A 13,138-nucleotide genomic window follows, 5' to 3' on the forward strand; every position below is an offset into this window, starting at 1 on the left:
CTCATCGAATACGGTCGGAAACCTATACGCAGGGGTTTTCGGGGTCGCGTTGAGTGGATTCGCGACTCTGAATTTCCAAAATCAGATTTCAGACCCGTAATCAGCGAGCCCGAGAACCCCTGGACGGAGTTTTTTTCTCCGAATTCGATCGAATTTGAAATTTTCGTCCGTAATGTTGAATTCTGAAAATCCGACTTCAGATTCGCGATCAGCGAGCCCAGAAACTCACAATTTATGCAAAACATGCAGGTATACTTACGGAGGCTTAACTTTCTCGGCAACGTATCATTCCTTCAATTTCCACGATATTCTTCAATCAATTCCCTCCCAACAACAACAACAACAACAATTTACATTCTATCGCAATAATTACTCTCGAGTATCGAAACACCGGAAACGGCAAGAATAAAAATCGCTAAAAAATAGGATATAAATTTCTTTAAATATTATTCTAAAAAAATTTCTACAAAATAGGCGGCCGTAAGAATACTCACCAGGATGACTCAAAGGGTTTCCATAAAGCCGCAGACTGCTTGGCAGACAGACACGCCGCGCCTGTATCGTGACTGCAGTTTAAACGCGGTGTAACGCAGTGTGTTAGAGGTATCAGGAACTAGGTATACGGCTATAACCTACAATCTCTAGCCACCAAGGAGGACTTTACACCCTGCATCCATCCACACGTATATATATATGTATATATGTATATATGTATATGTATATAAAACGATGTGAAAACGCGCGTCACTACAGTTGTTTGACGAATGTTGTTGCTGTTTCGCGAATGAAACTTTGTACAATATCTACGTTACATGATACATTATTACATTGAATGACTGGTCGGAATTTGCTCCACATTGTATTATACTATATATGTATGTATGTACATGGGAATGTGTATATAGGTATATATACGGTTTTTTTTTTTTTTTTTTTTTTTTCTATTCATCTCATATGGCGAAAAGAGAACGAGGTTTATTCATCGTTATTGTGCATTGTGATACAAATATCACTGATTTATGGATTGATTGGTCCGGACTTTCGAAGAAACAAAGAAATTATTGGATTGTACACAAATGATAATAATTGTCGTTATCGAATATATGTATATATATATATATATATATATATATATATATATATATATATATATATATATATATATATATATATACGTATGTGTATGTATAGGAAGTTTTGAAAAAATTTTATACTGCGTACGCGTTACTGATGTGATTAAAATTTTTACTGGCACAATAACTCGATTAGAAAAAAGAAATTAGTGTCAAGAAAATTTATATCAATTTTTTGGGCTAATCAAAAAGAAAGAGCGAGAGAGAAAGAGAGACGCTACCGCGCGGGTTTTGTCTGGCTGGATGCTGTACTCTGAGTATCATCATTATCATCCTGATCGTCATCCACCATCTGTCGTCGTTCGTTCTTCGCTCCTACCGAGTAGGAGGCGGCAATATATGCGTACGGGGCATTCCACGCCAAATCGAACAGGTTCTGACCCTCCTCGGCCTCTTGGGTTTAGAAAACCATTTTTTTTTTTTCTCAGATTCCCCAGAAATCCGATTTTGGATTCGTGATCAGTCAACAGACAAAACGATTAGTGGATACGAATTTTTATCAAAATCCAAATGTTTTTTTTGTCTTTCTTTCAGCTTATCAAATACGTGAAATTTAAATCTTACAAATCTGATCTTAGGTTTGTTATTGGCGATTCAAAACAGCTTACTACGGTAAAAATTTTCGTTCAAATTCACTCGATCATTTTCAATATATTATATGATAAATTTGATTTGATTTTTTGGAATTCTGTTACTTGAATATTTTGAAAGAGCATCGAACTGAACAAAGCCAAAATCCAGTCGGTTCTAAGTTTGGAAAATTCGCGTCGATTTGAAAACGGTTGGAGGGTGATTCTCTAAACTTTAAAACGTGGAGATTTAGCGAAAACTCAAATTTTCATTCTCGGGTGATAACGACAACTTCCTTTGTTCTTTACTCTTAAAAATCGCTTACCAAAACCGAGAGGCCGAGGGTTAGACCCTCGTCGAGTTTGCCTGGAATTGCCCATACATACAACGCGTGCAGCAGTCGACTCTGCAATGGTCGAGTTGCAGGAGGGATGGAAGGATGGAAGGATGGAAGGATGGAAGGAAGGAAAGTGGAGAAGTGCATGCATGGGATGAAAAAAGGATCTCAAGGGCTGACTGACTGCTCGTCGAGGGGGAAGGGGAAAGGGGAAAGGGGGGGAATAGGGGGGAATAGGGGGGGAAAAGGGAACGGAACACGCCTCGATTTCGAGGGGCGTCCTGATGGGTAACTTGATATTTTATTCTCGAACCGTGTAGGTACTTGAGTATGTTGTCCTTGTTGTGCACAAATATAGGTAGGTATACACCTGCGAAAGGGAGAAAGAGAGAGAGAGAGAGAGAGAGAAAGAAAGAAAGAAAGAAAGAAAGAAAGAAAGAAAGAAAGAAAGAAAGAGAGAGGAGGCATTGACTTTTGTTGCGTAGCCATCTCTCTGTGTATCGTACGTGATACGGTAAAATTTTCGGAAGATTGGTTTTTTTTTTTTTTTATTTATTTATTTTTTTTTTTTTTTTGGGCCGTTAGATTTTTCGAAAAAGAAGGAATAATTTACGTTTCAAAACCCAGACCATTTCTCAAAATCATTTCGTGTGTTTGGTTTTCTAACATTCTACTCGGTGAAAAAAAAAAAAACAAAAAAAAAAAAACGCGATCTGAAGTATTGCCAACTTTTTTTTTTTTTTTGCCCACAACTTTCGTACGTCCGATTATCGTAATATTATATACGCGGGTATAAATTTTGTCTCGCCAGTCCCGTCGCATCTGTATACCTTCTGGACCATCGGAGAGAGAATCGAGGACGAGGACCGGAAGTCCTGGACGGAGGAAGGGCTTCCTTTTGCCGACGCGCATTCCCACTTATTTTCTCCTTATACCTATACTTGAAAAGTTAACGAACGGGAGAGGGAGATAAAATATTCCGCATACTTTCGCCGATTCGTGAAACGATCGCGTCATTTAAAGAAATATCCGGGAATTCCATGCGAAACCAATCAACGTCAGATACTCGCCAATTTTTCTTCCTTTTTTTTTTTTTTTTTTCTTTTTTCTTTCAAAATTAGCCGTCAACAAAAATGTTTTCCTTAAAAAATAAGATTTCATTTTTCATTTGTTGAAAAAAAATAAATAAATAAATTAAACAAATAATTCTGGAGTCAGAAATACTTTTCTACGCGATATATTTAAAATTTTTCGCGATGGAATAATCAATATGGCGTACAGAAAAGAAAAAAAAAAAGAAAAACAATCGTTAATAAATTTTCAAGTTCACTCTGGTATTAATTTATTATATATATATATATATATATATAATAATTATCTTCACTGGAAATTGGCATGAATTATAATAAATATCGTCTAATCTCGAGTATTGAGTGTGCGTCACGAGATAAAAGAAATTATGAATGAACGAACTATTATTATTGAAATTTGCGATTATCAATGTTTTTCGCCAGACTTCGTGGAATTTATTTAAATATCATGCAATGAATTAGTAGACCTCGCGTGATAACCGAATTATAATAATCATATTAATGAAAGAAATTAGTGTGATTACGACGATTATCGTAAAATTATGTTTATCAATACTACGAATTCATTAATTAATTAACTCAAAGCTAGAGCTGACCAGTAATACTATTATGCAATAATTTATAATCTGAAGAATCTTAATATTCTGAACTTGAATTCGAATTACATATTTTATTAATATTGAATTACAATAATTACTATATATATATATATATATCATGTAATTATGGATAATATAGTGAGAAATTAATGGACGATGGTGGATGATAATTAAAATGAATAAAACTAGTTTATTATTGATATTATTATTATTATTATTATTATTATTATTATTATTATATACCGTCGTTCAAAAAATGATATATAAGTAATATTTTATCAATCTAATTTAATTTATACAGCTGGTTAAAAAGAATATTTAATTATATCGATAATAATTTATCAAGCAGCTATATATTTATAACGACTGACGAGCCTTGAAAATTATTCTTGTTGTTGTTGTTTTTTTTTTTTTGTTAAACATTTTTATGCATTCCTTTGCTGGTCAAATAATAATGGGTTTGTTTTTTTTTTTTTTTTTTCTGTTTGTTTGTTTCATGTTTTCTCGCACAGTCATGGATATCGATTCATTGTACGATTACGCGGAGGAGGATCAGGACTTCTACGAAGAAAGTCCTGGGATACGGAAGGGCTATCCTATCGATCATCGTTCGATCAAGGTAAGAAACAATTATTTCATGATTTTTATTCGTCGAAATATCGACAATTATTTTTATTTATTTTTATTTTAATTTTTCTCTCACCCCGTTTATTTTTTCTTCTCACTCTTTTTTTCACGGCGATTTATGCGTTACGTGTAATATTATCACGCTGCTGCAGGAAACGAGGAAAGTCTAACTGCCAGTCTTAAACGACCGTTTCGGGGAGTTAAAGTTGCGTCAATCATATATATATATATATATATATATATATATATATATATATATATATATATATATATATATATGATTAAAAATAAGTACGGTCAGATTCTTGTCTGTGACCGGCACACCGTTAAATTAGCCGAGGGGTCAGAAAGCTTGTGACATGATTAACTGTTGTGACGTGTGGTAGGGGAAAAAAAAACAGAATAACAACAACAATAATAATAATAATAATAATAAAAATAATAATAATAAAAAACAGCAATTTTTATATATAATAATACACAAGAGCGACATCTTGTTAGAAAAAAAAACGAAGATTTGGGTTTAACATATATTTTTATTTTTTTTTTTCAATATTCAAGTATCGAATTTTCTTCATACACTTATGCGTACGAAAAAATCATTGCAATCTGAGCAAAAGTAGATATTTTGATTTTTTGACTCGTTTCCTTGATAAGACATGCAGATAAAAGTAGACACATAACATATATATATATATATATATATATATATACGTATAAACTTTACCAGATTCACAAAGTTTTCATTTGTTGAAAATTATAATTCAATTAATTTTATTCATACGCATACGCAGCTCTTCATCGCGGTGTAATTATTGGATTCGAAAATTTTTTTTTCTCTTCTTCCATCGCGCCGTTTCAATTTTCCTCGACGCGTTTTTTGTTTCGGGTTTTCCTTTTTTTTTTCTTTTTTTTTTCCCCCCCCCCGCCGTCTTACGAAGCAATGAACACATTTAACCGGTATCTTTAAAAATTAGATTTGAAGATATATATATATATATATTAGGATATATCGATATTTATTTTGAAATATCAGAAACGTGTAGATTTTTTTTTTTTTTTTTTTTGTAATAACAATCGTTATAATCGACGATTAACTCGGTTATTATTATATTAATTAGTTCCGAAAATGCGTTGAACCGAAACGCTACAAAATAATATATCATATTGTAAAATGGAGAATTATTGAAAATCGTTTTAAAGTTGAAAATTTTTTTTAGTTATTTTCTCTCTCATAAAGGAAATCAACCTTGTCGTAAAATATTTGCAAACGTTATTCCCGTCTGGTCCTATAAACATTTATAAATATGTAAGCGTATTTGCATGGGTGGTAGATAATAGAGATTCGAAACTGATAAAAGTAGTCGAAAGCATAGAAATTACTCTCGACCCTGGAATTGGTGATTCATTGCAGGGTTGTTTGCTCGTTGTTATTGCGTTAATTGCTTTTAGTCCCAACTGAAAATCAGACGTGCCGGTTTTTGTCCTTCACTTCAACCTACTCTTTCTCTTTCTCTTTCTCTTTCTCATTCTCATTCTTTTATTCCCGATTTTACAAGCGATTTGGGACCGATTCCTGTCGTCTGTCCACTTAAGGGTACGTCGTACTCTTACCTTTACCGACCGAGCGAACTCACCCATTTTTTTTGTTTTTTTTTATCGTTAAAATGATGAAATCAGGGAATTGTCAGGGAATTTCGAAATCCACTGGACAAAAATGTGGAAATCTCAGGGAATTTCATGGGGTATTTGGAATGTAATAATTTATATTTAATAATTGGTGAGAAGAAAACAAATTTTTTTCTTTCAACTTTCTCGATTCTGGATCTCTGATGAAAGAAGAAGAAGAAAAAAAATATTATGATTTATTAAAATGATTTATTATTATATTATTAACAATTTTGAATCGATTTTGTAACGAATCATCGATTATATTCAAAAAAATTTTATTTATTATTCACGTATTTCGTATTAGAAGAAAAAACGGAAAAAAAAAGAAGGAATTTGTACCTTGTACGAAATTTTTTGCAGATTATAGAAATATGATGAGAAATGTGACGATTTGATAGATTATAACGAACGTGCGACTGTGTAAAATAAAAGCAAGAGAATTTGAAAAAGTATTAATTTCAAACTGACGAACCTTCTTTCGAGAAGGGACCTGCAGCAGCAGCAGGTCACTGAAAACCCGAGACGAAAGTCTTTCCCTCAGGCTGAGGCTCCCACGGTTCTAACAGTAACACAGCAGCAGCTGACACCTTTTATTTTACTCTTCACCTTTTTCGACGACGCGACGCGGCACTCTCTCACGTATTTTAACTACCATCATCTGCCACCCGCGTTCATTCATTCATTCATTCATTCATTCATTCAGTCAGGCTTCAGAGTTTTTCACTTTGGCGAGGTAAACAATATCGGATGATTGATTTGGTTTTTATTTATATTCACATATGCACAGAAACTGGAGTTTACGAAGTTTGAATGACGAGCAAATATTTCTAACAATGAGTCGATGTATCTAATCGTCGAATTTAGGTCATATCAAACTAATTAATTTTTTACACTTTGATTCATCTATTTAAATATCAATTTTTTTTTAATAATATTTCGAGAAATTTTTATCGTATTTTTTTGCGCTTTTTTATTCTTGCCGTTTCCGGTGTTTCGATACTCGAGAGTAATTATTGCGATAGAATGTAAATTGTTGTTGTTGTTGTTGTTGGGAGGGAATTGATTGAAGAATATCGTGGAAATTGAAGGAATTATTCGTTGCCGAGAAAGTTAAGCCTCCGTAAGTATACCTGCATGTTTTGCATAAATTGTGAGTTTCTGGGCTCGCTGATCGCGAATCTGAAGTCGGATTTTAAGAATTCAACATTACGGACGAAAATTTCAAATTCGATCGAATTCGGAGAAAAAAACTCCGTCCAGGGGTTCTCGGGCTCGCTGATTACGGGTCTGAAATCTGATTTTGGAAATTCAGAGTCGCCAATCCACTCAACGCGACCCCGAAAACCCCTGCGTATAGGTTTCCGACCGTATTCGATGAGATTTGAAATTCTCGTCCACCGTATTAGACCAATCATCTTGAATTTTTTAATTCTGATATCAAATTCGCAATCAACAAGCCCAAAAACCACAGAATCCCATCTCGCCTTGAAAGTTGACTCTGAAAAATAAAATGATATTTGAAATTTTCGTTCACCACATTGCATCTATAAATCTCGAGTTACAACTCAATTATTATATAATTTTTCTTCTGCGTATTAATGTTGAATGAAAAAATATCGTTAAATCGTTGTTATTATCTTGTTATATTTTCTAAAACGTTATCACTCCGTCATTCATTCGCAGTCAAGTCGAGTCGAGTCAAGTCAAGTCAAATGATGTATATGAAAATCCGAGAGCGAGATACGTACGTACCGGAATTTGAATTTCAGCTCCAGGAATAGCCGAAGATCTTTATCGTTTCCTGCTTTCTTATTCAAACCGCGTTACATGCGCGCCATTCTCAAAGCTCAACTCGCACCTGTATAATATTATAACCATGGCCCTAAAATAAAAAAGATTAAGGAGGAGAAAAAGAAAGAAAGAAAGTAAGAAATAAAGAAAGAAAGAAAGACCGCGTATATACCAGCGTCTTCAACCCCTCTCTGGCAGGCAGATTTAAAAGAGGAAGAAATAAAAATAAAGAGTGTATAAGGATTTCATGAATGAAACGTAGGTTAAAAATAGAAGACGACGTCCGTCGTCGTTTAATTTCCAACCATAACCTGCACTTAATGTCTTTTTCAAATGAATTTTATTTCTTTTTTCTTATTATTATCCACGTGTGACGCGCTCGATGCGCCAATTTTCTTTATGATACTTATTCGTGATAATAGGAGGTCAAAATACATTTCTTATACCAAGTTTCAGATCGATCGGCGGTAGGTATGCGTTTTTCGGAAGTACACCCACTTTTTTTTTTTGTTTTTTTTTTTTTTTCTTCTCACCCCACGCAGATCTCTTTTTCCTTGAATTCTCCGATCGCCGTAGGGTAATTGGAGTTCAGAGTATCGGATATAGTTTTTTCTACGTATTTATTTATTTTTTCCCTTTTTTTGTCCTTTTTCCTTTTTTCGTTATCCCTCGACTGTTTCTCGCATGCAAAAAATACAACCAATTCAGATTTTAGAAAAAGTAGCCCAATTCAGCAACAATTGAATTGAGTATACCTGTTAATAGTAATACGTGTGTAATAATGAAGATTTTTAGTTGTTTGCAAAAAAGCCCCCGTATAAAAAATTTTTCAATATCTATATATAACAATTTCGTTAATCGTACAAATCGTTTCTCATTTTTTTTTTCAACTTTTTCGCAAGCATTGCTACGACGACGCGTTAATTCCTACACTCTTTTCGCGATTAAATTTCGTACAAATTTTTGAGGCTGTTCGAAGACGAGGACAAAATAAAAAACAAAGAAGTTATCAGGATTCAAATTTAACGACTTTTCAATGAAAAATAAGGAAAATGCAATAATTTAATGTTTGGTTTTCGATATATATATATATATTTGTTCCATAATTTTGCTTAAGGTGGCACACCCTGTATGTATATGTATACATTGGGGGGGGGGGGGGGGGGCTGCTGCTGCTTAAGGAAAGACTTTAGTTTTCGAGGTCTCAAGTACGCTAAAACGTTTTATTTTTTTTTCTTCCCATTCAAATCGTAACCAAAGAAAATTAAAAATCATTTTCAGATGTCAGGGAATAAAGAAAAAAAATGTTTGAAAATATTTGAAGATTCAAAATAATGCTCAATAATGTTGATAGAAGTAATTTTTGACTATATAAAAACAAACAAAAAAAAAAACATTTCGAGAAACTACATTTTTTTCTATTAAGTTTTAAGGGTACACCGTTTTGCCTGCCCCTTCCATATTTATTTATATATTTATATATATATATATATATATATATATATATATATATATTCTTTTTTTTTTTTTTTTGTTAAAAGTGTAAAGGATATAAAATACAAGGGAATACGGAGAATGTTGAAAAAGAACGCGATCTTATCCGAGAATCTTTGTGTATCGTATACAATATACAATACTTTGTTTATAAAAAGTTGAATTCGTGTCGGATGCTGCAGTGGGTGGATTATAAGCTATGTTCATACATATACATATGTATGTAGATACGAAACGTAGATAACGTAGCTACGGATGTATGTACATGTATAATGTACTGTACTAGGAATGATCTGGAATTATATATACGATATAGAGAAGATGAAAAGAGAGAATAGAAGGGATGAGAAGTTTGCAGGGAATGTAAATCAGGTAAAGGGGAGAGAGCCGAGCTTGAAGGCTTAACAGCAGCAGCATTAGCAGCAGCAGCATTAGCAGTATAGCAGCATCTATTTTTGGAGGGTCTCGAATGTCTTTTCCGTCCAGCAACAACCCCCCCTTTAATCATCCTATGATCCATCCTATTATTATCCATGTGTATTGTGATAAGTACACATAAAATCGTTACGAATTATAACGATAAAAATGATCCGGGGGTTTGAGAAAAGAGGTGTGAAAGAATTTTTGGAAAAAAAAAAAAAAAAAAAAAAACCGCGAAGTCGAGGAATTTTTTATTTTTATTTTTTTTTTTTTGCAAAATTTCTCTTATTCTCTTTTGTACGATGTATACGTGTATATATTATACAAAAATCGCGGCAAAGCAATAATTTTACAGTTATCTAATGCCTTTTCGTATAAAATTGTCGTAAGTATATTATTGTATGTACATAAAACCTTATAAAATGTCGCAAAGTGAATACGAAATTTTGAGATTCTTTATATGTATTTATATAATATTATTTTCTTCACCTTTCTCTATGCTCTCCCCCCCCTCCCCCCCCCTTTTTTTTTCTTTTTAGTACAGTCACTTTTATTTATCAGAATTTTCTGTTTTTTCGTTCTTATTTTTCCCCTCGACGCAACGAATCGACCCCAGGTATATATATATATATATATATAAGCAACCCTGTTACGCTGCGTATGTATAATACATCACTTTTAAAGTTGATCCTACCCTTCGGATGAAAATGGAGTTTATTAAACACACACACACACACACGCACGTGCGAGATTGTAAATAGAATGGACAAATTGATTCAATTACACGGTTTCGGCCGACCTTTTAGCCACCCGTTGCATACGATTCAAAGGGGACGTCGGGTAAAAAGAGGGATGTGAGGGGGGGGGCTAAGGAAAAAACATCACATCGTCTTTGATGTAATCCGAGAAAGAAACTTCTATTTATAGAAGAATGGGGTAGGTAGGAAAAAAATCTGATGTACCCCCAGTCTTTAAGATTGAGATTTAATGTTTAAATGAAATCGTGAAATCGTTCTAACTGGTGGAAAATAATCACGGTAAAAAGGAGAAGAAGAAAAAAAAAAGAAAGAAGAAAGAATGTTTTTTTTTTAAATGTTATTCTTTTTCCTTGATCTAATTACACGGAGGATTGTTGAGTAACGAAAGAACAATTTATAGAAGACTCTTCGTACGCAATTTACTGGATTATTATTACTATTATTATTGTTTTCATTGATTTTTCCGGGGCAGGAGGGAGGGGTAGAGGGAGGGGGAGTCGCAGCAGTTTTGAATTATTTTAACGCCACGTGATAACGATTTTACCTCAACGGCAAAATTCTATTCCGCGATAAGTAGGTTAAATTTATACACTTTTTGAGATATTTATTTTCCGTAACAATGAAAATATGTGTTTAGAGAATAAAAACATAAAAATTAAGAAAATAATTGCGAAAATTTTTGTGCAATTATATATATATATATATATATATATATATATATATATATATATATATATATATATATATAATATATATATATACCGTGGATTGAAGAGAAAAATAATTCCGACGTTTTTGATCAAGTTTATTAGATTTTCAGGTGATTATAAATTTTAATCTTGACTATTCGCTTTTCCTTCACCTGAATTCGTAACTCACTGCGTCATATTAGAGTAAACTCGATTTCCCGGAGCTGGTTATGAATCTATTTTTGGTATAATTCCTTACAGCTTTTCGTATTTTATATTCATTACGTATATACATACATATGTATATAGAATATATAATATATATTGCACTTGTGCTGCTTACAATTAGTGTTAAAAATAGTTCAAGACTCGATACTAATTGAAGTAATACAATCTAATCCAGGTGAAAAGTAGAAGATTTTATTATAGACATTCATTTATAATATGTGTTTGATTAAAGTATGCAGCGTTCTTTTAATACTAAGGAAACATGTTTTTTTTTCTTAGATTAAAAAAAAATATGCTATATTCTACAGAAAGGCCATTTGTTCCGTAATGTGAATTATTTTTTTCTTTTTTTTCCGACTACGTACACATCGATAGATGATAAATTGAAGGGTGCAACAGAATCTTTGTGAAAAGAAAGGAAATATTTTTTCTTTTCAATCATTTTTGGAGGGGATTCGTTGTGGCGCGAAATTTTTTTTTTTTTTTTTCTCTCTCTTTTTTCTTTGCAACTGTAGTGAAATGACGATGATTTTTTTTTCGATTGTAGATCAAAACAATTTTCATCCGTTCCTCGAAAGCTATAAAAAAATAATCAGCGGCTTAAGGGGTCCGTCGTTCCCTACGTTCCCCTATATATATATATATATATATATATATAATATGAAGATAAGCGAATTACGCACATATTTATCTATTATTATTCATAACCTGATCCTCGTATTTGAACTCTACTAAGTTTTAATCTCTCTTTTATAGACATTATATTCATGCATGTGCATGATACATGTAATATATAATATTTGATTTTGCAACAAATGGTGTAGAATGATTTCTGCATACGTATGAATTTCACTTATTTATCTCTATCTCAGTACTCGTGGATTATTTTATACATACGTACATACATACATACATACATACATACATACATATATATTCAACGTCACATAATTAATCGTTATTAATTTGCAATCGTTCGGTATTGCGATAATAAGAGATACTCAAGTCAAGTCAAGTCAAGTTAAGTCAAGTCAATTTCCATGTGAAATACAATGTAACGAATGAAATTGAAGAGAAAAAAATCAACAAAGTTACGATGTCATTGTTAATTGAACAAAAATGAAAAAAAAAAAATTTTATTTTCAAACTACACAAATCCAATTTGATCCAAGTCTAACATCAATCAATACTTTCTCTGAATTCAATATTCTTACAATTAAATATATCTAAATTTTTTACAAGAAAATTGAAATTTTCTTCGGTTATTAACCATTTTTTTTTTCGTCTTCTTCTTCTTATTATATGAAACTTTGACGGTTTTTTAGATTGGCCCGGAATGTTCCATATGTATCGTTGTTTTATTATCGTTATTCTAGTATTTGCTATGCGAACTTTGGCCAGCCTTTATGTGTATACATATATATTGTATAATTGATACGTTAGTTTTGCAATTTGAAAAAGAAAAAAAAATAGAATATCATAGAATGGAGAATACGAAAATTGTGTAATAAATGTCGGAGAAATATGTTTATTTTTTACTTATTTTTTTTTATGTTGGTCAATTGGAATTTTTCTCTTTCATCGAATTGTTGTAACAAATTTTAAAATATTTGCAGTGAATTTCGAAGAGGAATTAAAAGACAATTGATAATGATCTATGAAAGATCAATGTATACAATATGGTGTTTTCATTTCATATATATATATATACGTAAAGACATTCAAATTAT

At 32.3% G+C, this 13,138-nt stretch overlaps 1 protein-coding gene across 1 annotated transcript in view; it reads left to right on the forward strand.

Annotated features, from left to right (window-relative positions):
- LOC124408221 (transforming protein p54/c-ets-1) overlaps positions 1–13,138 on the forward strand; it is a 143,762-nt gene that overhangs the window by 8,121 nt on the left and 122,503 nt on the right. Inside the window, exon 2 of the mRNA XM_046884989.1 lies at positions 4,243–4,349. Within this exon, the coding sequence (XP_046740945.1) occupies positions 4,245–4,349 (105 nt within the window). The 5' untranslated portion in view covers positions 4,243–4,244. The remainder of the gene's footprint in view (positions 1–4,242; positions 4,350–13,138) is intronic.

The sequence above is a fragment of the Diprion similis genome, chromosome 7 (assembly GCF_021155765.1).
Source record: "Diprion similis isolate iyDipSimi1 chromosome 7, iyDipSimi1.1, whole genome shotgun sequence".
In the NCBI taxonomy this organism is placed as follows: domain Eukaryota; kingdom Metazoa; phylum Arthropoda; class Insecta; order Hymenoptera; family Diprionidae; genus Diprion; species Diprion similis.